The sequence below is a fragment of the Trichomycterus rosablanca genome, chromosome 15 (genome assembly GCF_030014385.1).
Source record: "Trichomycterus rosablanca isolate fTriRos1 chromosome 15, fTriRos1.hap1, whole genome shotgun sequence".
NCBI lineage: Eukaryota > Metazoa > Chordata > Actinopteri > Siluriformes > Trichomycteridae > Trichomycterus > Trichomycterus rosablanca.
The window spans coordinates 12,907,214-12,931,669 of NC_086002.1; the positions used below are offsets into that span (position 1 = coordinate 12,907,214).

The 24,456-nt window shown below is 41.7% G+C and overlaps 1 protein-coding gene across 2 annotated transcripts in view; it reads left to right on the plus strand.

The window, feature by feature from the left end:
* The window catches only part of dachc (dachshund c), a 121,725-nt gene that overhangs the window by 40,065 nt on the left and 57,204 nt on the right, over nt 1–24,456 (plus strand). For both annotated transcript variants that reach the window (XM_063009714.1, XM_063009715.1), the window contains exon 2: nt 14,694–14,809. In XM_063009714.1, the coding sequence (XP_062865784.1) occupies nt 14,694–14,809 (116 nt within the window). The remainder of the gene's footprint in view (nt 1–14,693; nt 14,810–24,456) is intronic.

The following is a 24,456-nucleotide window of genomic DNA, read 5'->3' on the forward strand; positions in this document are numbered from 1 at the left end:
CTTCCCACGCCCACCGCCCTTCCTTCCTTCCCACGCCCACCGCCCTTCCTTCCTTCCCACGCACACCGCCTTTCCTTCCTTCCCACGCCCACCGCCCTTCCGTTCGTTTGTTCATCCTTCCTTCCTTCCTTCCTACACCCACCGCCCTTCCTTCCTTCCCACGCCCACCGCCCTTCCGTTCGTTTGTTCATCCTTCCTTCCTTCCTTCCCATACCCTTTGCCCCTCCTTCCCTCCCACCCCCACCGCTCTTCCTTTCTTCCCTCCTTCCCATGCCCACCGCCCTTTCTTCCTTCCTTCCCACACCCACTGCCCTTCCTTCTTTCCATCCTTCTTTCCGACGCCCACCGCCCTTCCTTCTTTCCTTCCTTCCTTCCCACGCCCACCACCCTTTCATCTGTCTGTCCTTCCTTCATTCCCACGCCCACCGCCCTTCCTTCCTTCCCACGCCCACCTCTCTTCCTTCCTTCCTTCCCACGCCCACCGCCCTTCCTTCCCACGCCCACCTCTCTTCCTTTCTTCCTTCCTTCCTTCCCACCGCCCTTCCTTCCTTCCCACGCCCACCACCTTTCCTTCCTTTTTCCCCATGCCCACTGCCCTTCCGTCCATCCATTCATCCTTCCTTCAAATGCCCATCACCCTTCCGTCTGTCGTTCCTTTCCTCCCACGCCCACCCCTTCCGTCCATTTGTTTGTTTACTTCCTTCCTTCCCACATCCACCGCCTGTCCTTCCTTCCCACGCCCACCACCCTTCCTTCTTTTCTTCCTTCCCTCCTTCCTTCCCACGCCCATCGCCATCCATTCATACTTTCTTCCTTTTCTTCCCTCCCTCCCTGCCTTGCCTTGCCTTGCCTTGCCCTGCCTTGCATTTCTGTCTGTCTTTCAGTCTGTCTTTCCTTCTCTTCCACTCTTCCTTTCTTTCTTTTCTCCTTATTTCCGCCTGCCCACCATTCCCTGCCTTTCTCCTGTCCATCCAACCGTCTTTCCTCTGTCAATACAATATAGTGTTTAGTTAATTACAGTATCATTTACAAAAAAAACCAGCAACAGTAAAAAACTACAGTAGAAATAATGACTTGTTCTCGTTCTTTCTGTCTCACCCCCGGTCCCTCTGTTGTTGTATAGAGTATTGGTGTAAGATTGTGCTGATATAGCTGATCTGAGCTCAGTTCTTCTCTCTGCAGTGCAGTTGTGTTATATAGCAGTAATCTGTATGCAGCAGCGCTGTGTGTTATAAAATCACGTTTGATATAATAATACGGTTATACCGTAGTGACATTGATCTTTATTACAGAGAAACACTAACTCTCTCTTATAATAAAAAGGTGCAAGTTTGCACTTTGATGCCTCTGATGACCTGTCAGCTCCCGCTTGGTAACAGCCGTAATGAGAGACAATAATAACAGCGTATTAAATGGGAGCATGAACCTGAAAGAGCTTTTTAAATTAACCTTTTGACGTTTATCCAACGTCAAACTGTAATATGTATTTATAGAAGCTCAACTGATCAATGTGACCTGAGAAGTGATGAGCTGTGTAAGATCATTAGAATCTAATTGAAGAGTGCTATTTAATTAATTAACTTTGTATAACTAACCTTCCATGTAATTCTTGGACATGATGATACCTTGATGTTTATAGACAAAACTGGATTTTTCACTTAGCAAGAGGAGGAAAATAATCCATGATTGTTGTTTCTCTCACATTATACACCAGGAGACTCAAATATCTGATTAAAGAATTGTAGGAATGGTAGACATGTGGCTTCATTTCCAAAAGACTCCTTAAATGTTCATATGAAAGAAAGGAAAACACTGGTTTTCACAAGATTTATTACTCAAGTCTGTTGCATTGCATGGATTTTTTTATATTTACTTATCAGTCTGTCCAACCTTCTATTCATTAATTTATTCATTGTCTGTTTTACCACCGCTTTATCCTATCCAGGGTCGCGGTGGGTTCAATTCACTAGGTGAAAGGCAGAAAACACCCTGGACAGGTCTGTCAGTTTATAATAGGGCAAATACACGCACACACACACTCATACCTAGAGGGACCCGAACTGCTCCATATCGGAATCAAAACCAGGACCTTGTTTTGAGGCGACTGAGGATGGATGGATAGCCAGTGTGCCACCCCTTCTATTCAGCTATTAATTTTATTTATTTATTTATTTTATTAATCCATCTTCTATCAACCCATTCATGTATCCATCCATCTTTTTATCCATCTAGCCAACCAATCTATTCATCTATCTGTCTATCCAACTGTCCATCCATCCATCTGTCCATCCGTCCATCCATCCATCCATTTGTCTGTCACTCTGTTCTATCCATCCATCCATCATCCATCCATCCATCCATTTGTCTATCTGTCCATCCAACTGTCCATCCATCCGTCTGTCCATCCATCAAGCTAATCCATTCATTTATCTGTCCATCCGTCCATCCATCCATCCAACCAATTCATTCATCTGTCTGTCCGGCGGCACGGTGGCTAAGTGGGTAGCACTCTCGCCTCACAGCAAGAAGGTCCTGGGTTCGATCCCCAGGTGGGGCCGTCCGGGTCCTTTCTGTGTGGAGTTTGCATGTTCTCCCCGTGTCTGCGTGGGTTTCCTCCGGGAGCTCCGGTTTCCTCCCACAGTCCAAAGACATGCAAGTGAGGTGAATTGGAGATACTAAATTGTCCATGACTGTATTCAATATAAACTGGTGAACTGATGAATCTTGTGTAATGAGTAACTACCGTTCCTGTCATGAATGTAACCAAAGTGTAAAACATGACGTTAAAATCCTAATAAACCAAAAAACCAAAATCTGTCTGTCCATCCATCTAGCTAATCCATCCATCTATCTGTCTGTCCATCCATCCAGCTAATCCATTCATCTATCTGTCCATCCATCCATCCAACCAATCCATTAATCTATCTGTCCATCCACCTGTCCATCCATCCATCTGTCTGTCCATCCATCTATCAATCCATCCATCCATTTGTCTGTCACTCATCCGTTCTATTCATCCATCCATCATCCCTCCATCCATTCATCCATCCATCCATCAAAACTCACATAGTGGTCGCTCTATTTTAATACCATTTCCAACCATACAAAATAAAATGTCCAACCATCTCATAGTCAGGTGTCCAAATACTTTTGACCATACACTGAATGCGTTTTGATCTTGTAATCATTGAAATGACAAAAATGCAGTGACAAATATTTTCCTTACAAGTACAAATAAACGTTTAACTTGAACTGTAATTAATACTCGTTTTAAATTCCTTAGCTCACTTAGCTGATGTTACACATTTTAAATAGCATTTACTTTCTAATTATTGCTTCTGTGAAGTGTTCCCATGCAGACGTTTGGACTTTAATAACCGTGTGTGTACTCAGTTGTTGAAAAGTGGAGTGTGTTTTGAGAGCAGCTGTTATTCTGGATAAGAGCAGGGGGAATTGTGGGAATTACTGGATCTCTGTAGACTCTCAGCACCCAGCAGATCCTCCGTTAGTTGATGTTTGTCCGTAAATAGAGTTTGTGTGTCTGTGTTTGTCTGTGTATGCTAAAAAAGGGTCTGAAAGATGTTTGCTGTACAATTATTTTTATAATTTCCTATTATTTCCTGTGTGTGTGTGTGTGTGTGTTGAGAATGGGAATTTACAAGCTCTGTTAAAGCCCACAGCACTATTTACATTGCTTGCATTATGGACTGTAGCATAAATAGTAAGCGGCTTTCACATGGACCTGATAAGGGCTCCAATTACAGACTATCATAAAGTGACTTCCTGTTGGAGGCCTAAATAAGTGATATTTGCCTCTCATCATCTCTCACTGACCCCAGCTTAAGCTCCTTCTGTATTCTCAAAGAGCTATGCTAACTTAACTTGTATGTTTTTATGTGCTGCCTATTACATTTGGAGTTTTGGAGTTCTTTAATTATTATTATTGAAATTCAGATAGGGGTAGTGGTGGCTCAGGGGTTAGGGTAGCGGACTAGTAATCAGAAGGTTGCCGGTTAAAGCCCCATCACCGCCAAGTTGCCACTGTTGGGCACCTTGGCAGGGCCTTTTACCCTTGATTGATTGAGTCTCTTTGTTAACCACTAAGAAAAGAGACCAAAATAGCACATTCCATAATAAAATGGACAGTGAGTGTAGAAACAAGAAGGTGGTTTTAATGTTATGGCTGATCAGTGTATGTTTAAGTGACAATGAGAGGCATTGTCAATTTGCATACTATAACAAGATTGGCTGTTATATATGATGTCATAACACATGTTTTGTCACTAATCGCCTGTTATATATTCAGTCCTCGTGTTTCATTTATTTATTTGAAAAGCTAGCAGTACATGTGCTTAGATGGAACTCATGAGTTCTAATCTTGGCTCTGCAATCTCAGCAGCCTGGGTACGTATATGGACAATGATTGGCTCGTCCATCGTGTTGGATGCCAGAGGGGATTCCTCATAACTTATGACCTTTGCTGGTTGATTGATGGCATCTGCATCAGAGACAGGGGATAATAGAGATCAGAGCGTGACTCCCTGCGTTTGACATCGCATACTTAAAGAGTACGTACTAGATTCGAGGCAGTACGCAGGCAATCTTACACGTACTATGTCCGTCATCTTACCAACGTCATGTGATGCATGACGTCACATCACCACAGTTGAATTATGGGATAGATTATCGGACCGTAAGTGTGCATACTCAAAAGTGGCTGCCCAGACAGTAGGTCATCCGGGTACTTTTTGCGTACTGTTTAATGTATACTATGTATTTGGACACACTACTTGCTCTTGCATACTGCTTTCACGTACTGAGTCCCATATAATATCACCTTGTGCTGATGAAAAGATGCATTTGGCTACTGCACATGTGTCAGAGGGGGCGTGTGTTAGTCACAGCTCTCCTTGGTTCCACAGTATACCAGAGTCCTCTAGCTGTTGGGTGGAATCTTGCAATTGGTCACTTTCTTTGGGAAATCACTTTTCCCCATGCCAATATGGGAATGTTTCCTAATGCCAATCTTGGTTTCTTTCTCTTTACCAAAAATGTTCCAGTAAATAGATTGGCTGCACAAGATATACATGAATGAATGAGTATATATGAGAGTGTGTAATGCCCTCTGTTGGACTTGTACCCTGGCTGGCGTATACTGACTGAACAGGCTCTGGACCCAGTGTGACCCTCTTCACAATACATATTTTCCTTACAGATTTTCAGCTGCCCTTTTTTAGAAAAAAAAAATGGAACTTGTGTGGACTCTCAGGATAATTCAGCTGAAAGGATTTAGTCATAAACACAAAGACTTTGACTGATTGTCTTGGCATATTTTTATTTTATTTTTTTGGCCCGGCGCTTCTAGATATTGTTTTATTTGAACTTTCATTTTGATAATGAAAAACAGCTGATGATTCATCTGCCATCCAGTCAGATTATTTTAAATACTGAGAAATAGTTTCCCAAAGCTCATACACTGATCAGCCATAACATTAAAACCACCTTCTTGTTTCTAAACTCACTGTCTATGTTTTTAGCTCCACTTACCACATCGAACCACTTTGTAGTTCGACAATTACAGACTGTAGTCAATCTGTTTCTCTACATACCTTTTTAACCTGCTTTCACCCTGTTCTTCAATGGTCAGGACCCCCACAGGACCACCACAGAGTAGATATTATTTAGGTGGTGGGTCATTCTCAGCACTGCAGTGACACTGACATGGTGGTGGTGTGTTAGTGTGTGTTGTGTTTTTAAATAGTGTGTCCACTCACTGTCCACTCTTTTAGACACTCCTACCTAGTTGGTTCACCTTGTAGATGTAAAGTCAGAGACGATCGCTCATCTATTGCTGCAGTTTGAATTGGTCATCTTCTAGACCTTCATCAGTGGTCAGTGGACGCTGCCCACGGGATGCTGTTGGCTGGATATATTTTTGGTTGGTGGACTATTCTCAGTCCAGCAGTGACAGTGAGGTGTTTAAAAACTCCATCAGTGCTGCTGTGTCTGATCCACTCATAACAGCACAACACACACTAACACACCACCACCATGTCAGTGTCACTGCAGTGCTGAGAATGATCCACCACCTAAATAATACCTGCTCTGTGGTGGTCCTGGGAGAGTCCTGACCATTGAAGAATAGCATGAAAGGGGGCTAACAAAGCATGCAGAGAAACAGATGGACTACAGTCAGTAATTGTAGAACTACAAAGTGCTTCTATATAGCAAGTGGAGCTGATACAATGGACAGTGAGTGTAGAAACAAGGAGGTGGTCTTAATGGTGGTTCTGCCTCGCAGCCACTGTTGGGCCCTTGAGCAAGGTCCTTAACTCTCTCGGCTCCTGGGGCGACATACAATGGCTGACCCTGCACACTTACCCCAGCTGATTTTAAAGCAAGGAATTGAAGGTTAAGGGCCTGGCATGGGTCCAGGGGCCTAATAGTGGTAGTGGGGCCAGCAACCTACCAATCAATAGTACATTGCCTTAATCGCTGAGCTTCCAGTGGCATCCAAGGCACTTTTTATGAGGGGGTTGAGAAAATTGCTCAAAAGAATTACCCAAATTGTTTGCCCACCTCTGCGCTGATTGGTTAATAAAGGTGTGAGAATGGGTGGAGCCTTTACTCATTTAGACTGCTGGTTAACTGAGTCACCAGTCCTAATCAGAATGTTAAATGGGTACTTATTCCAATAGCTGTGACCTAACACAATGCAAGTAACTGAGGCATGAGGCTTAAGGATCAGGTCTGTAGATCAATCAGCAGTGCTATCAACTGTCCGGGTGCCTACACAGACACAATTAGATATGTCTTTTACATCTTTTCAGAGCGATGGTCGAAAGGACTCCTTATTACTGCTACAGGTGCAAATTTGGAGGTGGTGAATAATGGAGTGCAGTGCGTGACTCTCCATACGTGATACTGATCCCTGTGTGAACCCGTTTCTGGCAGGTTAAAAGAAACATTTGAACTGTGTCGGAGGGGGGATACAAATAAATTTGTAAAATAAAAAAAATGCATAAACACATGAATAAATAAATAAAAAAAATAGTGCTCGTAGTCAAGTCAAGTCAAGTCAACTTTATTTATATAGCGCTTTTTACAACAGACATTGTCTCAAAGCAACTTTACAAAATCCAGGACCAACAGATACAAAAACCCCTGTTGAGCAAGCCGAGGGTACAGCAGTGAGTTGCCCACGGCGAGTGGGCGCACCTTGTACACACTTACTTGTAAGTAGTGAACTCAAAATGGATGATGTTTGGCTGTTTGTTGCATCTGATTGTGCATGTGGCAGGAATAGATTTGTTCAGGTTGAGTGCCTGCTACCACACACACACACACACACACACCTGTCTCTTATTCACTGCTTCATTAACTCTGCATATTAATAAGCTCTTCATTGGACTGCCTTTTTCTGGTTGTTTACCTCGGATTCTTCCTTTCTTACTCCTTTACACTCAAATGTCCGCTCCTGTTTAAAATCCATAACCACAAAATACACTCCATGGCAAATAAAAATTTAGACATTTATATTATTGCAAAACCAAGGACATTATAGAGGTGTAAAGAATTTATTTACAGTGTCTGTGTGGCTGCTTGGTCATGGAAACCCAATCCATGTTCCCAATAGAAGTTCATAATGTGCTGAAGTTGCTTGAAGAGGCAGTTTGGAACTGCCTGGAATTAAAGAGCTGCAACCAAGAACAGTAATGCATCTACATAACAATCAATACCTGGCATTAAGGGTGTTAAACTTCATAAAGCTTGGCTGAACAGTCACAGCTTGCTTGAGTGTTGCCACCATGGACAGTAGAGCATTAAAACCATCTTTCCGTTGCTGTATTACTAGCAACGTCCAAACATCTTGCTAGAAAATGCTAAGTGGAGCTGATAAATGGACAGTGTGTGTAGAAACCAGGAGGTGGTTTTAATGTTATGGCTGATCAGTGTATAGGTGCCTGCCGGTAGCAGAGCTGATATTCAAACTGTCAACTGTCAATGTTTGAGATGTCTCTGGAGTCCTGGCGTGTTTAACTAACAGACATTTTCTGGTCACATGTTTTACCTGGATGGCACTGTGGTGCAGAATGGTGAATTGGGTGCCACACAGTTCCTGTGGACTTGGGTTTGATCCCTGCCTCTGGTCCCTGTCTGATGCTGATTTAACATGTTCAGTTGGCACTGATGGGTGTCAGCAATCCATAGAAGAGTGGAATCTGTGTAGGACAAGCCGAAAAACTTCCAGCAGGGGCTAGTTACTGTACTTGACTAGTACCGATTGGGTCAACAGCTGGGTTGGTGTGTCGGGACCAAAAGGCCATGCAGGTTTGAAGAGGGAACAGGGAGATAACAGGCCAATTGAGAAGAGAATACCAGTGGTCATTATCAAGCATTGTATTTGTTAAACTGGTACATATGATTCAAATCAATATAGATTATTTATCTCCATCATTACCAGAATTGTGAATTATTAATTAATTACAGAATTCCTTTTCCTGTGTCAGCACAGCAGTGCCCTCATGCACAAACTAAGATCATTGTGATCTGCATATGGACCTGATCACCGGTTCCATTGCTATGCAATGGGCGGTGATCGGTCGTTATGCAAATCGGCTGCATATAAGGTTGGGGTATCCACCACCAGCTCAGACTGAAGAAGTCATTCGGATTGAGTGACGAAACGTATCTCTACACCAAACTTGTGTCCAGATGAACTGATTCAACTTTGTGGCTAAGACTCACAAAGAAAGTTTGGTGTGGCAGAACTTGACTCTCTTGCCCCGAATCCTGACATACACACTTTGGCAACACAAACACATACTCTTAAACTATTTAAACTGAATAACATGATGTCAACTGGCTTTCTGTTCATTCTGTAATCATGAGGAGTTATTACAGTATCAGTGCTAATAAAAGCTCGCCGGCACACACTGTCCTCTCTCCTCCAGAAGTGAGCCGGATGCCTAATGGCATTTTTAATCATTCCTAATGGGCAGTGTTTTAATTAAACCCATACTGACGGCACCAGATTAAATGTGGGTTTAATCCCAGCCATGCAAACGACCGTCTCCGGGAAGCGAGAAGCCAGATCGGCTCTGGCGATATAACTCTTCATGTAATGAAATCAAATAAAAAACGTACAAGCGCCTTCTTCGGTTAACAAATCAGACGTGATGTTTATCTCCGCGACCGCTGCTAAAAAGTTCATTTGACTGACGCGCAGGTAAAGGGTCTGACACAATAAACAGAAGGGTTCAACAAAAAAAAAATAAAAGAGAGAAAGAGTGAGAGAGAACAGAAATGTAACTTAGCACTCAGGGTGCCTTTGAGGACATTTAATTAAAATCTAATCCCACATTCATTAAGGCTCCCATAAATTAAGCTGTCATTCATAAGATTTATGGATTCTCATTTGCATAGCCCACAATTCATCAATTACAGAGGTATGAAAAGGGGCACAACACCCTGTAGGCTGCCCACTGCCTGGCAAACAACTGAGAGAGAGAATACGAGACAGAGAGAGAGAGAGAACAGCAGGCTGTCAAGCTCTTTCTTAATCTAATTGTGTTAAAACCCGTGGCAAATACTGTCTGCCGTCGCCCATATGCACCTTTCAATTCTGCATCGCCCGCACTTCAAATAAGCTCTTTTCCTACTGTCAACTCGCAGGCCAAGACAGATGGCACATATCTTACCCCCTTACAGGACTTTTCGTCTTGTTTATATGCCCAAATCTACAAGGAATTTACACCGTTTTATACTCGTCACAAACTTGCAGTAGAAATCATAGCTGACATACACTCGTAGGGAAGATCTGGCAGTCTGGCAGTATCAATATTTCTGCAGACTAAATGATTAAAACCACATATTTCATGCAAAAATAGCTCACTAAAATGTGGACAGCTATACTTGAGTTTCCTATTAATAGCAGACCTGTTTTTTTGTGGTTATTTAGACAAATTCCCACTCAGAGTAAGATGATAGTTCTATGTACTTCTATGTACTGCAGATGAAATCTATTGTCCACTTTCATGGTCCAAGATCTGTACAAAACATCCTAGAGTTTGTCCCACTTTATTCTAAATGTAAACATTTCCAATCTTGCAATTCTAGAAAAAGTTGGGACAGCATGGAAAATACAAATAATAAAAAACACAGAGTTTCTTACATTTACTTTGACTTTTATTTGATTGCAGACAAGATGAACCTGAGATATTTCATGTTTCATCTGATCAACTTGCTCAACGTTGGGACAGTAAAGCATTTACCACTTTGTAATGTTGCTATTCCTTTTCACCACACTTAAAAGACTTTTTGGCACAGAGGAGACCAAGTGATTTAGTGTTTCAGCTTTTATTTTGTCTCATTCTTCCTGCAAACACGTCTTAAGATGTGCAACAGTACGGGGTCGTCGTTGTCGCATTTTTCCTTTCAAAATTCTCTATTGGGGACAGGTCAGGATGGCAGGCCAGTCCAGTACCCGTACCCTCTTCTTCTGCAGCCATGTCTTTGTAATGTGTGCAGCATGGGGTTTTGCATTGTCTTGTTGAAAAATACATGGACGTCCCTGGAAAAGATGACATCTTAAAGGCAGCACATGTTGCTCTAAGATCTCAATGTACTTTTCTGCATTAATGCTGCCATCACAGAGCCTGGCTTTTGGACTTGTTGCTGATAACGGTCTGAATGGTCCTTTTCGTCTTTGTTCCGAAGGGCACGGCGTCCATTTTTTCCAAAAAAGACCTGGAATGCTGATTCATCTGACCACCGTTTCCACTGTGTGATGGTCCATCCTAGATGCCTCCGAGCCCAGAGAAGTCGACACCGCTTCTGGACATGGTTAACATAAGACTTCTTTTTTGCACAGTAGAGTTTTAAGTGGCATTTGTGCATGTAACTCTGAATTGTAGTGCTTGACAAAGGTTTGCCAAAGTAATCCCTCACCCATGTGGTTATATCAGCTATTGTTGAGTGGCGGTTCTTGATGCAGTGCTGTCTGAGGGATCGAAGATCACGGGCGTTCAACTTAAGCTTGCACTCCTCCCAATTTCATGAATGGTTTAATGATATTATGCACTGTAGAGGGAGAAATATGCAAATCCCTTCCAATCTTTCCTTGAGGTACATTGTTTCTAAACATTTCAATCATTTTCTCACGCATTTGTTGACAAACTAAAGATCCTCTGATCATCTTTGCTCATCAAAGACTCAGCCTTTCCTAATTGACTGTCTCTGAGGTGTCCATATAGACATGGTTTAGTAATCTTGGTGTAGAGAAACTCCAGTGGCCTGCATGGAGCCCTAACTTTAACCCTTGTGGACACCTTTTGGATTTTTGACTGAGATTTAGGCCTTCTTGTACAGTGTGTAGCCTAGTGGTTAAGGGCTAGTAATCTGAGGGTTGCCGGTTCAAGCCCCAACACTGCTAGGTTGCCACTGTTGGGCCCTTGATCCCTTGAGAACCTGTATGTTGCTTTGAATACATTAAAATTTTACGAAATGTTAATGTAAAAAAGGACTTGGGGAGGGGGGGTGCTTTATTTCATTGGTCATGTATTTTGGAACAGGATGTCTAACAAGCTCATGATCATGTGTCCACATACTTTTGACCAAATAACAACATGCCCATAAATAAAAGTCATTATTATTGTTAGAGTTCAGTTCAACAGGTTGTTTTGTGGTGCTGTGAGTTGTAGTAACGACGAGGCAGAAAAGCTAAACCTGCTATAATTCGACCTACAGATTTAAAAGGTCACATTCTGCCATTAAGAAAAAGGCTTTTTTTTTCGTGTATTTACTCATTGCGGCAGACGTATAGAGAAAAGGAACAATTAAGGAGCGGTGAGCGGGAGATTTTCAAAGGGCAAACGGTGGAGTGCTTAATATTTTATGAGGGATGATTGGCGCTCGTGCTGAGAGAGTACGTGTGAGGTCTGAGTTGTTTTGCCATTTATTTTGTAAGGATATGACATAGGAAGAAAACTCACATGGAACACATGGGCAAAACTGTTTGCAGAGAGTGAAAAGATGTTTGAACCCAGATCCCTAAGACTTGTGTGGTACCCCACTACCTGCTGTGCAAATATACCACCCAGGAAGAATACACAGTTTTAATTATAATTCCTTTACCTAGTCGATCAGATGCATGCAAGCTGTTTCCAAAAACAATTCTACACTTTTGACACAGAAAATATTACTCCTAAATAAGTATGTTACCTCAATATTATATTTAAACATTATGTCTAAAGATCTGAAAGGCCTATAATTAAGGCCTGACGTGAAAATCGTGTCACAGGCAATTGCTGAGAAATGTTTGTGTTTAGGTGGCTCAGTGGGTAGCACTGTCGTCTCACAGCAAGAAGGTCCTGGGTTCGAGCCCCAGGCGGGGCGGTCTGGGTCCTTTCTGTGCGGAGTTTGCATGTTCTCCCCGTGTCTGCGTGGGTTTCCTCCAGGGAGTTCCGGTTTCCTCCCACAGTCCAAAGACATGCAGTGAAGTTAATTGGAGACACTGAATTGCCCTGTAGGTGAATGGGTGTGTGTATGCGTGTGTCTGTCCTGCGATGGACTGGCGCCCCGTCCAGGGTGTTACAGTGTGCCTTGCACCCATTGAAAAGCTGGGATAGGCTCCAGCACCCCTAAGCGGTGAAGACAGTGAGTGAGTGAGGTTTGTGTTTAGTGCCTCACGTTTACTGGTTAATTCGGACTATGAGGCGGTCCTAGCAATCCTACGGCAATTCACTTAGCAATCGGTTAGTCAAGATGTAAAGCAGCTAATCTGCTATTGCAATTCCTTTGGTGCTTGCTCCACCTCCGCACTGGCCTAGGAGAGCCGAAGACAACAAGGGGTCAACCTCAGGACCATTAGCACCATTCAATGATCTTTTAAAGCTCAAGCAAATTTGTTATTTGGCTGATGGGAACAGATGAGTTTGCAGGAAATAATTATGGCAGCTCTGATAAATCAGATACACTTTTGAGATCTAGGGAATGGATGAATATTCAGTATCTGATGCCATTCATGTATTAGGCAGCACTGCTAATGTTTTAAAGCATCAAAATGACAAGATTCAGATATTTAATCCTAGAATAAAAAATGCAGTCCTTACCAGACTCACACCTTATAGAAATGCTACGTTTTCATTGCACAAGTACCAACATTTTGGCCTTCCAGTTAAAATAATTGTCACTTTTTATCTTAGCTTAAAATAACCACTGTAAATAACGTGAGAGAAAATGCAGGTCGCAGTGTTAAGCAGCGAGCTGATCTCTGTGTGTGTAAACTCGAATTCAGATGAAGTGGTGAACGGCGAGGAGCAGGTAACGAGCTACATGGTATCAATAATTCATGAGCAAAAATTGGCTGATTGTGGAAAAGGAAAATGACTCCACGGTGTGATCTAATTGCTGGAAAAATACATACGGCTGTGTGGCGGGCGCCCTTGAGAGAGTTTACTGACGATCACTGTGCAGTGGTGCAGGTTTAGACAGACTGCATATACTGTATGTTATATTTACATGTGAAGTTATATATGTGTACAGTGGTTTCTTTGTAACTAGACATCCCCTAAATTTGAAATTTGTACTCACTCACTCACTTTCTTAACCGCTTATCCCATCGGGAAGGGGGGTGCTGGAGCCTATCCCAGCTTTTCAATGGGCGCAAGGCACACAGTAACACCTAGGACAGGGCGGCAGTCCATCGCAGGGCAGACACACATACACACACCCATTTACCTACAGGGCAATTCAGTGTCTCCAATTAACCTGACTGCATGTTTTTGGACTGTGGGAGGAAACCGGAGCTCCCGGAGGAAACCCACGCAGACACGGGGAGAACATGCAAACTCCGCACAGAAAGGACCCGGACCGCCCCGCCTGGGGATCGAACCCAGGACCATCTTACTGTGAGGCGACAGTGCTACCCACTGTGCCGCCCCATAAAAAAATTTATTTGTTTAAGAACTACTGTTTAACAGTTGCTTTGTTTAGTGCTCGACTTGACCATAATACGTCATCAAAGTGTGTGTAAGAGACGAATCTGCATTGTAACTGGGGGTTCTGAGAAATTGTGAGAATCACCTTTATTGTTTCCTTATGCTTCTTAATCCTGGAGATGCTTGATCTTGAAATACTGTATTCCCTGTAGTAAAGGCGCATTCAAAGTGCAAAAGCTATTTTGTCACTACGCGTGTGAACGCGCCTTTACTGAACGGAATGCGGTATTCCAAGATAAAGGTAAAGTGCAGGTTTTATTGTATTTTTTATATAGATTTTTAACTGTTTTTAATTGTATTTCAGTGTTTTTATATTATACTTGTATTACTTTCCGTGTATAAGTGTCAAAAACAACCCCATTATTTTACATTAGCCTGAAATATATGCAGTTCCACTCGACCATGGAACGCATTAACAGATTGCCTTGAACCTCAACGTCTTTTAAACTCGACGCCACTCCCAGAACCAACTGACGTCGATTTTTAAAGTACCACTGTATTACATACTCTGTATTTTTTCCCTCTGTGCTGGTACAAATAAAAGTATCCAAATGTTTGAGTGAATGAATGATGGTATTCAGGTGTCCTGCCCTTTGATAAACCTGATCTCTTTTGTTCTGCAGACAATAGTCTCAGATCACACTCGTATTCAGTGTAGGTGATTGAACTGGCTTTGTGTTCTTTTCGTTTCAGCTCCAGACCTGGCCGACCTCCTAAAAGGACCCAGAGTTTCGCGTCCCCTGAGAGTCCTCACATCCTGCCCCATTCAGTCTCTGGGCTCCTGTCTTCGGGAATAATGTCTCACACAGGTAATGCAGTAATACAGAATTAAACTATTAGATGTGTTAATAATCACAGATTCTAAGGTGATATGTACATTCTTGTGTGTCATGCCAGTCATGAGATTTTAATTGTTTTTGCACCTTTGTCTCTGACTGAATGATTGGAACAAAATAGTTTGTCAAAAAAATCTAATTCAGCATAAGTCTGGTAAAGGTTTAATACAGTTAATATAGAGTTGAGTTTTTCTAAAAAGCTTAATTTTAGCCCTAATTTTTAGACATTTGGTGTTTGTCCACAAGACTTTTTTGACTTTTAGTCAAAGCACCATTCGTGACGTCAGGCTGCAGATGTTGAATAGGAAAACCTGGCTTGAAGTCAGTATTTCCATTCTTTTCAGTGGGGTTAAACTTGATCCATCCCATAAAAATGTTACACCCGCCCACAAAAATCCCCCAAAATTACTGAAAGGCAGTCTATAAATAACTACAGATAGGATACACCTCTGTAGACATCATTGATGTTATTGATTAGTATGGGCCAGCAGCTATGACCTATGACCTGGATAAATACTTCGATCAATCGTACCATTAAAACCACCTCCTTGTTTCTACACTCACTGTCCATTTTATCAGCTCCACTTACCATATAGAAGTACTTTGTAATTCTACAATTACTGACTGTAGTCCATCTGTTTCTCTGCATGCTTTGTTAGCCCCCTTTCATCCTGTTCTTTAATGGTCAGGACTCTCCCAGGACCACTACAGAGTAGGTATTATTTAGGTGGTGGATCATTCTCCACTCTGACATGGTGGTGGTGAGTTAGTGTGTGTTGTGCTAGTATGAGTGGATAAGACACAGTAGCGCTGCTGGAGTTTATAAACACATCACTGTCCCTGCTGGACTTAGAATAGTCCACCAACCAAAAATATCCAGCCAACAGCACCCCGTGGGCAGCGTCCTGTTTCCACTGATGAAGGTCTAGAAGATGACCAACTCAAACAGCAGCAATAGATGAGCGATCGTCTCTGACTTTACATCTACAAGGTGGACCAACTAGGCAGGAGTGTCTAATAGAGTGGACAGTGAGTGGACAAGGTATTCTGAGAATGATCCACCACCTAAATAATACCTGCTCTGTGGTGGTCCTGTGGGGGTCCTGACCATTGAAGAACAGGGTGAAAGCAGGCTAATAAAAGGTATGCAGAGAAACAGATGGACTGCAGTCAGTAATTGTAGATCTACAAAGTGCTTCTATATGGTAAGTGAGCTGATAACATGAACAGTGAGTGTAGAAACAAGGAGGTGGTTTTAATGTTATGGCTGATCGGTGTATGTAGGGAGTTCCTTCCATCGGTTAGTCGTGTTGGCAGAAAGATTGCAACGACGTTTCGGTTCGGGCTAGTGGGGCTTGTGGAAAGGTTAAGATCAAAATTTGGGACAAAACTTTGTCTTTATGGAACTTACTTTGTGCTTATGGGCATAGTCGAGGACATTCCCTGAACATCACTATTTCATTTTTATATAATTGATGTTTTAGGAGTGTATGTGGTTGTGTACAGGTTGTGTGTGTGTGTGTGTGTGTGTGTGTGTGTGTGTTATGGGGTAGATCTGTAATGCAGGCAGCCTTAAGTTTCCTTTTATCTCGAGCAGAGGTCACGCTACCAATGTCAGCGTTGGAGATGGGAACTAAAAAGCCTCGAGGGACATGAAGGGAGGGAACAGAGAGAGTAAAAAATGGGAAGAGGACAGATTTCTTTCTTTGACAGGTTCAAAGTGAGAGAAAGAGGGGTGCTTTGATATCGTCCTCTTTGCTGCCTGAATGGGGACTTTGGCTTTCATGCTCTGATCTTGACATTTGGTGAACGCATTTGGAAAGAAAACACACAGTAGCACTGATTATACTTGCACATGAACTGCAGCCACTTTCAGTTTGTTTAAATGCCAGGTAGCTAAAAGTAGCAAAACTCAGTTTGAAGTGGAGTCATGTGAGTGTACTGTCATGTGTAAAATTATCTGCCAAATATGCTTTTGGACATTACCATGTAGAGGGAGTGGACAAAATAACAGAAACAGCTGATAAAAAATGTCCTGACTTTACGGTGATGAATTACAATCACAAATAAAATTCCAAACAGCTGCACTGTGAGTTTTATTATTAGCTGTATACAGGCTCTGAGATTTATAACTTTGCTTCATAAGATTTGAGAGATACATGAGACAGAAAACAGACCTTAAATAACAGAAAAGGTCAAAAACGGGTGACTAAAAGTGCGGGGTCAATTTAAAAAAATAGAATTTTGTACAGGCAGCATTGGTGGTTCGGTGGGTAGCACTGTCGCCTCACAGCAAGAAGGTCCTGGGTTTAATTCCCAGGTGGAGGAGTCCGGGACCTTTCTGTGTAGTCTGTGTAGGGTTTCCTCCGGGTGCTCTGGTAGTCAGGTTAACTGGACTGCGAATATTACTTAATACTAATAATACTAATACAGTGGTACCTTGAAACTCAACGTCAATTGGTTCTGGAACTGCCGTTGAGTTTAAAATGCGTTGCATTTCAAGGTATTTTTTCTCATAAGGATGTTTGGGAAACCTGTTAATGCGTTCCATGGTCCCGCATATATTTTAGGCTTATGTAAAATAATGGGATTGTTTTTGACACTTATACACTGAAAATAACACAAATATAATATAAAAACACTGAAATAAAAAGCTGATTCTTATAATTTTCCAGAACCCCGAGCTGTAACACAAGTTTAAAAGTGAAACAGGAGGAAAATCCAGCTAAACACAGATACATGTGGAGCTTTTAGAGTGAATCTGATGGTAATTTCACAGAAATGCAGATTCGTCTCATATGCACGCTTTGATGACGTCTTACTGCACCGCTCAAGCCAAGCGCTGAACAAAACGACTGTTCATTGTTAATTTGAAATTAAATAAATACATTTTCAAAACCAAACTGAACATGTTGAGTTTAAAGGAAAAAGGGTACAGATTTCTCGATGAAGGGCGTTGAGTTGAGAGAAGCTCAGCTTCCCCTAAAATGTCAAAAATTAAATGGTCAAATATGTACAGTTGTGTTAACATTTCATTGACTACAAATGCGTTAGAACACGTTCATCTCGAAGACGAGTTCGTTCAGAATCAGCTACTTATCACAAATCGACTGACTCGATTTTGTTAACTTCTCATACATTCACGTAGCGTCAATGCATTTGCCCGCAGAAGCTGAGCGTCTATTCACTTCAACGGGACTGCATGGAACGGTTTTTTTCATTGCTTCGAAACTCGCCCGTCATTGGATAAATGCCACGATTTTGTCCCGCCCCCGGACGCTGAGCGTCTCTGGGGGTGAATGGAGCTGTGGGTGGGTCTGGACGCTGAGCTTCTGCAAGATGATTGGAGGATCAGTCGAAAGGCTGAATCCCGTTTTGATTGATTTGGTTTGATTGTATTTTGATCTCTACACCATCACTTAATCACTGGGAGCTTCAGTCCCATCACGGATTTTGCGAGTGAAGTGGAAAGACAAACTGCAACCCATTTCAGGCCATTTTCTTGAAAAGGAACGGAGGGCAGAATTTATGTATAAGTAAATTGACAAATTTTATGATGTAAGCCGACAATGAGCTTCCCCTCTTTGAAAGACCAGCAGCCACCGCTGGTGTGAATGTGTGTGTGTTTGCCCTGTGATGAACTGGCGACCTGTCTTGGGTGTTTCCTGCCTTTCGCCCAGTGATTTGGACCCACCGCAACGATGAATAGGATAAAGCTGTAGTAAAACCCTAGACAATTGATGAATTTTGTACTGTGTATGTCAGACATGGGCAAACAACACTAGCAAAAAAAAGAAAACACATCATAAATGTCACAAATGTTGCATAACTGTTGTGTAAGGAGCACAAAACCGGGACCCTTCAGCAATACTGTTTTAAGTTTCAATAATAAATGTTTATTATCACTGACTTTGCCTTATCTGGAACATTGGGGGGACATTAATGGCATAGACAGCAAATAATTTTAGAAAATAATGTCATTTTATTTACAGGATGACTTGTACCTTATGGTGCAAATACTCTTTCCTGATGATGCCCATATACTCCTGGATGAAAATACCCCCATATATATCTTATTGAATTATTTAAGTGGTTTGATTAACAGCAGGGAAAAGTCAAACATTTCTTAGCCTCCCCATACACAAAATTTAAAAAATCACTGAAGCTTTATGGAATGTTCTAGAGGGTATACTGTGAAGTAGATCTCCATATCTTAATGTCTTGACCTGGGAGATGTTCTAGTTTGCAGCCTTTCTCAGCCAATATGAGTTGGTTCACAGTAGTTCATGGAAGAGAAGTTTCCAATCCATCGCGGGTCTTCGGCCACCCCCTTTTCCAAGACATAGCCAATTATAGATAGAACCTGTTGGGATTTGAATTCGGATCTTGGCAGTGGTGGGATAGGATAGGATAGGATAGGATAGGATAGGATAGGATAGGATAGGATAGGATAGGATGGATGGATGGATGGATGGATGGATGGATGGATGGATGGATGGATGGATGGATGGATGGATGGATGGATGATAGATAGATAGATAGATAGATAGATAGATAGATAGATAGATAGATAGATAGATAGATAGATAGATTTACAAAACTGTTAATACAAAAACAAGATCTGCTCTCTTTATGTTTATTTATGGGCACAGAAATCTATGAGACAGATATGGTGCATTTTGATTGGTTCGAATTCTTGATCGTCAGTTGGTGTCTAGATGTACAGCTATTTAAAGGCAAATTCATTCACTTAATTATCACTTACTAGCATGTATTGTATATATAGGAGGACACACTGTACATAAATGATTGCCTAAAGGAAACCCACATGGTCACAGGAAATAAATTAGCTGCTGCTGCTCAGAAGTAACACTTTAATATTAAGAGTTGACAGTTATAATCCTGTGCATGCTAAATATAACGATACATCATATAGCTGATTGCCAATAAATGCTTAATCATTATTAATGTTATAGAATAGACTGTGAATGAAGAGGGCCAGTACTCTGACAGCACTGTTAAGAAATTTATTGACCGGGCACTTTGGCATTTTAATGTGTCCACTTTTTCCATGTCAGTCACTCACACACTCACTCATGTACTAGTGTAGCCAGTGCGAGTGCTTTTGTTCAGACAGTTTGCTTTCTGAAAGTAAAGCCTTGAAATGAATCAATGTCGTCAAGTCGATTCCGACTCATGGTGACCATATGGATGGTGTTTATACAGAGCATCCAGTCTTCTGTTGGGATCTTCAGGCTTCTTAATGGCTTGCTCATGGTTACTGTAATTGTATCCATTTGTCTTGTTGCTGGCCGTCCTCTTCCTCTCTTGCCTTCAACTCTTTTTAAGCATCATTTGCCCTTTCAGTTAATTGGTTCTTTTCAAAATGTATCCAGGCTTTGAGTGAGAGGTTAGATTTGATTTGATTGAGGATACATTTGTTTGTCTTTTTTGCCGTGAGTGCAGCTATAGCCTAGTGGTTAAGGTGCTGGACTAGTAATCAAAAGGTTGCTGGTTCAAGCCACTGTTGGGCCCTTGAGCAAGGCCCTTAACCCTCAATTGCTTAGACAATATACTGTCACAGTACTATAAGTTGCTTTGGATTAAAAAAGTGTCTGCTGAAAGCTGTAAATGTAATTGAGGTTTGATGTCTTGTGGGCAAGCTGTAGCCTTGTGGTTAAGGTACTGGACTAGTAATCAGAAAGTCACTGGTTCAAGCCCCACCCTGCCAGGTTGCCACTGTTGGGCCCTTGAGCAAGTCCCTTAACCCTCAATTGCTTAGACCAGTGGTTCTCAAACTGTGGTACGCGTACCACTGGTGGTACGTGAAGCAGCACGAGGTGGTACGCCAGATAATCTCGGAAAAGTAATTACATGCACCGAAAAAATAAATAATGTAATAATTATAAATTAAAAAAATGAAACAAAATGTGTAAATTACTAATAAAATCTGTTTCAAAGTTCTTATAATTCTGTTTTAATAAAATCAGTTTAATTGTATAAAAACTAATGTGTTTTTAAAGATATTCGGGGCTACGCAAACACCGTACTTGATTACGTCTATACTTCACGTTCGCGGTTTCCATCTCGAAATTTCCGAAACGTTATCAGTAAAGTTATCAGTAAAGTTATCAGTAAAGTTATCAGTAAAGTTATCAGTAAAGTTATCAGTAGCTCTCTCACTTTTGTCAGAGCAGATCTGTGTTTGAATCTCACTGATCTCGTTCCTGACATCACCAGGCTGCTCCGCTAACCAGGCACTGTAATGGTCAGTGGTAACTGCATATAGTGATGAGTCGTTCGCGAACGATTCTATTCTATTGAACGGATCTTTGAAATGAACGGAAGGAACCGAGTCTTTTATTTTGGCGCAGTTCATATAGACTGTAATCCACCCATTCAGCTTTGCATCAGTAGAGGGAATTAATCGTAAATTGTAATAAGAGCTGTTTATTGTCGATATTTAAATCCGAAACACTTTCAGTATCACGGAGAGCGAAACACACACACACACACAGAGAGAGAGAGAGAGAGAGAGAGAGAGAGAGAGAGAGAGAGAGAGAGAGAGAGAGAGAGAGAGAGCTAGTAGTATAATGACAAATAATTGAGAAATAAACTTGTGTTAAATCTGGTTCTTTCATGGCGCATATGTTTTAAAGCAGAAACACAGTCACATCTCAGTACAAGAGAGGATTATTCTAAAAACTTAATGCAATGCAACCATAAATCTTTTTTTCTCGTTTAAGTGTTGTTTGAATTAGGCCTACATTTAAGGCAAGGTAGCAAAATTTGATATTAATATCGGCGGTGTCTTATAGTTTACCTAGTAGCGCCTCCCGAAGAACGAAGAGTCATTTTTTTGAACGGCTCTTTAAAAAGAACGGAGCCAAAAGATCCGGCTCCTTTCAAGAAGCCATAATTCCCATGACTAATAAATATATATACACACACACACACACATCTAATTAATGTGTGGTTCTGTGATGAGAAACATAGGTGGTACTTGGAAGTTTTGGTTTGATAATGGGTGGTACTTGGTCTAAAAAGTTTGAGAACCACTGGCTTAGACAATATACTGTCACAGTACTGTGAGCTGCTTTGGATAAAAAAGTGTCTGCTAAATGCCAAAAACATAAATGTAATTGAGGTTTGATGCCTTGTGGGCAAGCTGTAGCCTAGTGGTTAGTGGTAACCAACTGGACTGGTTCAAGCCCCACCACTGCCAGGTTGCTGCTGTTGGACCCTTGAGCAAGGCCCTTATCCTTCAGTTGCTCAGACTGTATACTGTAACTGTAAAGTAAGTCGCTTTGGATAAAGGTGTCTGCTAGATGCCAAAAATTTAAATGTCATCCACATGTCAAAGGTTATCGATGTTTATTCCACCAATGCTGAACCCTCGAATATTTCTTCTCTCATTATATGTTCAGCCTACAGGTTAAACAGGAATGATGAAAGAACGCAGTCTTGTCTTACTCCAGTGTAGAACAGTAGTCTGTTTGTCTGTTTTCTCTCATGACTGTGGCTTGTTAATCAGTGTAGAGATTCCTCAGATTCATTAGAATGATGGGATGTTTTGGAATTCCATCATCATGAGCACATTCCATAATTTTGGGTGGTCAGCGCTGTCGAAAGCTTTGTTTTAAAGGATGTATATTTTTAGAATGTAAAATTCCACTTTTTTTGCTTGTAGTATTTCGAAGGCAGCTAACATTCTCAGAATCATTGCTTTATTAGCACCTGAAAAATGTGGATTACAGTGGATTCCAAAGTGGGTTTACTCTCACAAAGACTAGAGGATTTTAAAAGGAAATCATTCACCATAATAGTTCAATTAGCAGTTTAGCAGTTTAGCTGTTAGCATTTAGGCGCAAGGCACACAGTGACACCCTGGATGGGACCCCAGTCTGACTGCATGTTTTTGGACTGTGGGAGGAAACCGGAGCTCCCGGAGGAAACCCACTCAAACACAGGGAGAACATGCAAACTCTGCACAGAAAGGACCTGGACCGTCCAGCCTGGGGATCGAACCCAGGACCTTCTTGCTGTGAGGTGACAATGCTACCCACCGAGCCACCGTGCCGCCCACAATTTTTACATTCAAATTAATTTAATTCAGCCTCAATTCAAACTGAGTTTATATGTCTTTATGAAATAATGTGCAGTTTAGTAAATACAGCTTAATGTCCTAAATCATACCTTACATGTAAAAAGTTTTATAAAGTTTATAAAGTTTTATACATTCTGGTTTGTCTGTCAGAATCACTGTTAGCAAGCTCGGCTAACTTAGCCCCCATAAACAATAAAAACACAACCAAAATGACAATATTCATTAATTTTCTTATCCGCTTATCCAATTAGGGTCATGGGGGGTGCTGGATATGTTCAGCCTACAGGTTAAACAGCTTATCCCAGCTTTTCAATGGGCGCAAGGCACAGAGTAACACCCTGGATGGGACGCCAATCCATCGCAGGGCAGACACACATACACACCTATTCACCTATAGGGCAATTCATGGCTGCATGTTTTTGGACTGTGGGAGGAAACCGGAGCTCCTGGAGGAAACCCACACAGACACGGGGAGAACATGCAACCTCCGCCCCGCCCGGGGATTGAACCCAGGACCTTCTTGCTGTGAGGTGACAGTGCTACAAAATGACTTTATAAATGCAGCTTAATGTCCTAAATCATACCTTCCATGTACAAAGTTTTATAAAGTTTATAAAGTTTTATACATTCTGGTTTGTCTGTCAGAATCACTGTTAGCAAGCTAAGCTAACTTAGCCCCTATGAACAATAAAAACACAACCAAAATGACAATATTTATATTCTAATTAATTGAATTCAGCCTCAGTTCAAACTGAGTTGCTACGTTTTTATGAAATACTGTGCAGTCTGGTTAGGTAATACTGTAATAATATGTAATAATCTGAGCTGGAACACTGTAATGGCAGGTGCTTTTGCTATTTTGTATCAACTGTGTATCGACGTGAAGCGGTCGATACAGCAGAGCAGCTGTGCTGTTGCTTAAAGATGCAGATTGTTTAATTTTTAATCTGTTAATCTGATAGGATCTGTTATATTAGCTAGGTGATTCTGGTCAAGCCAGCTTTGTGAAATCAACATTATTATTTGAAAGTGTGTTGGGGTGTCAGATTTTTGAGATATTCATATCATTGATTTCCCTACTTTTACAAATTCCTGGCCTCTTATGGGCAGTTCTAACAAAATGTAGCATTTAGCTAGTAGTTAATAGATTCCCAAACATACCTTACTGGGCCCTCATTGGCATTACATGTGTTTGCCAGTGCCTGCGCTGCCCTTTTTTAATGTTTGTGTGGTCTCAGTGTGGGCTAATCAATCTAACCATTTGGCTTTGTGTGTTTCCAAACCCACACTGCCCACAGTTAGCCTGTTTTTAGCTGGGATCTTGTTAGCTGAGTGGGTGCATCATGTTTGTCACAGGAACTTTAAACACATTCAACCCAGTCTTTAAATTAGCTATTGAAGCCATTTGAGTTTCTTTATATTACAAATGGGGCTGCATGGTGGCTAAGTGGGTAGCACTGTTGCCTCACAGCAAGAAAGTCCTGGGTTCGATCCCCAGGCGGGGCGGTCCGGG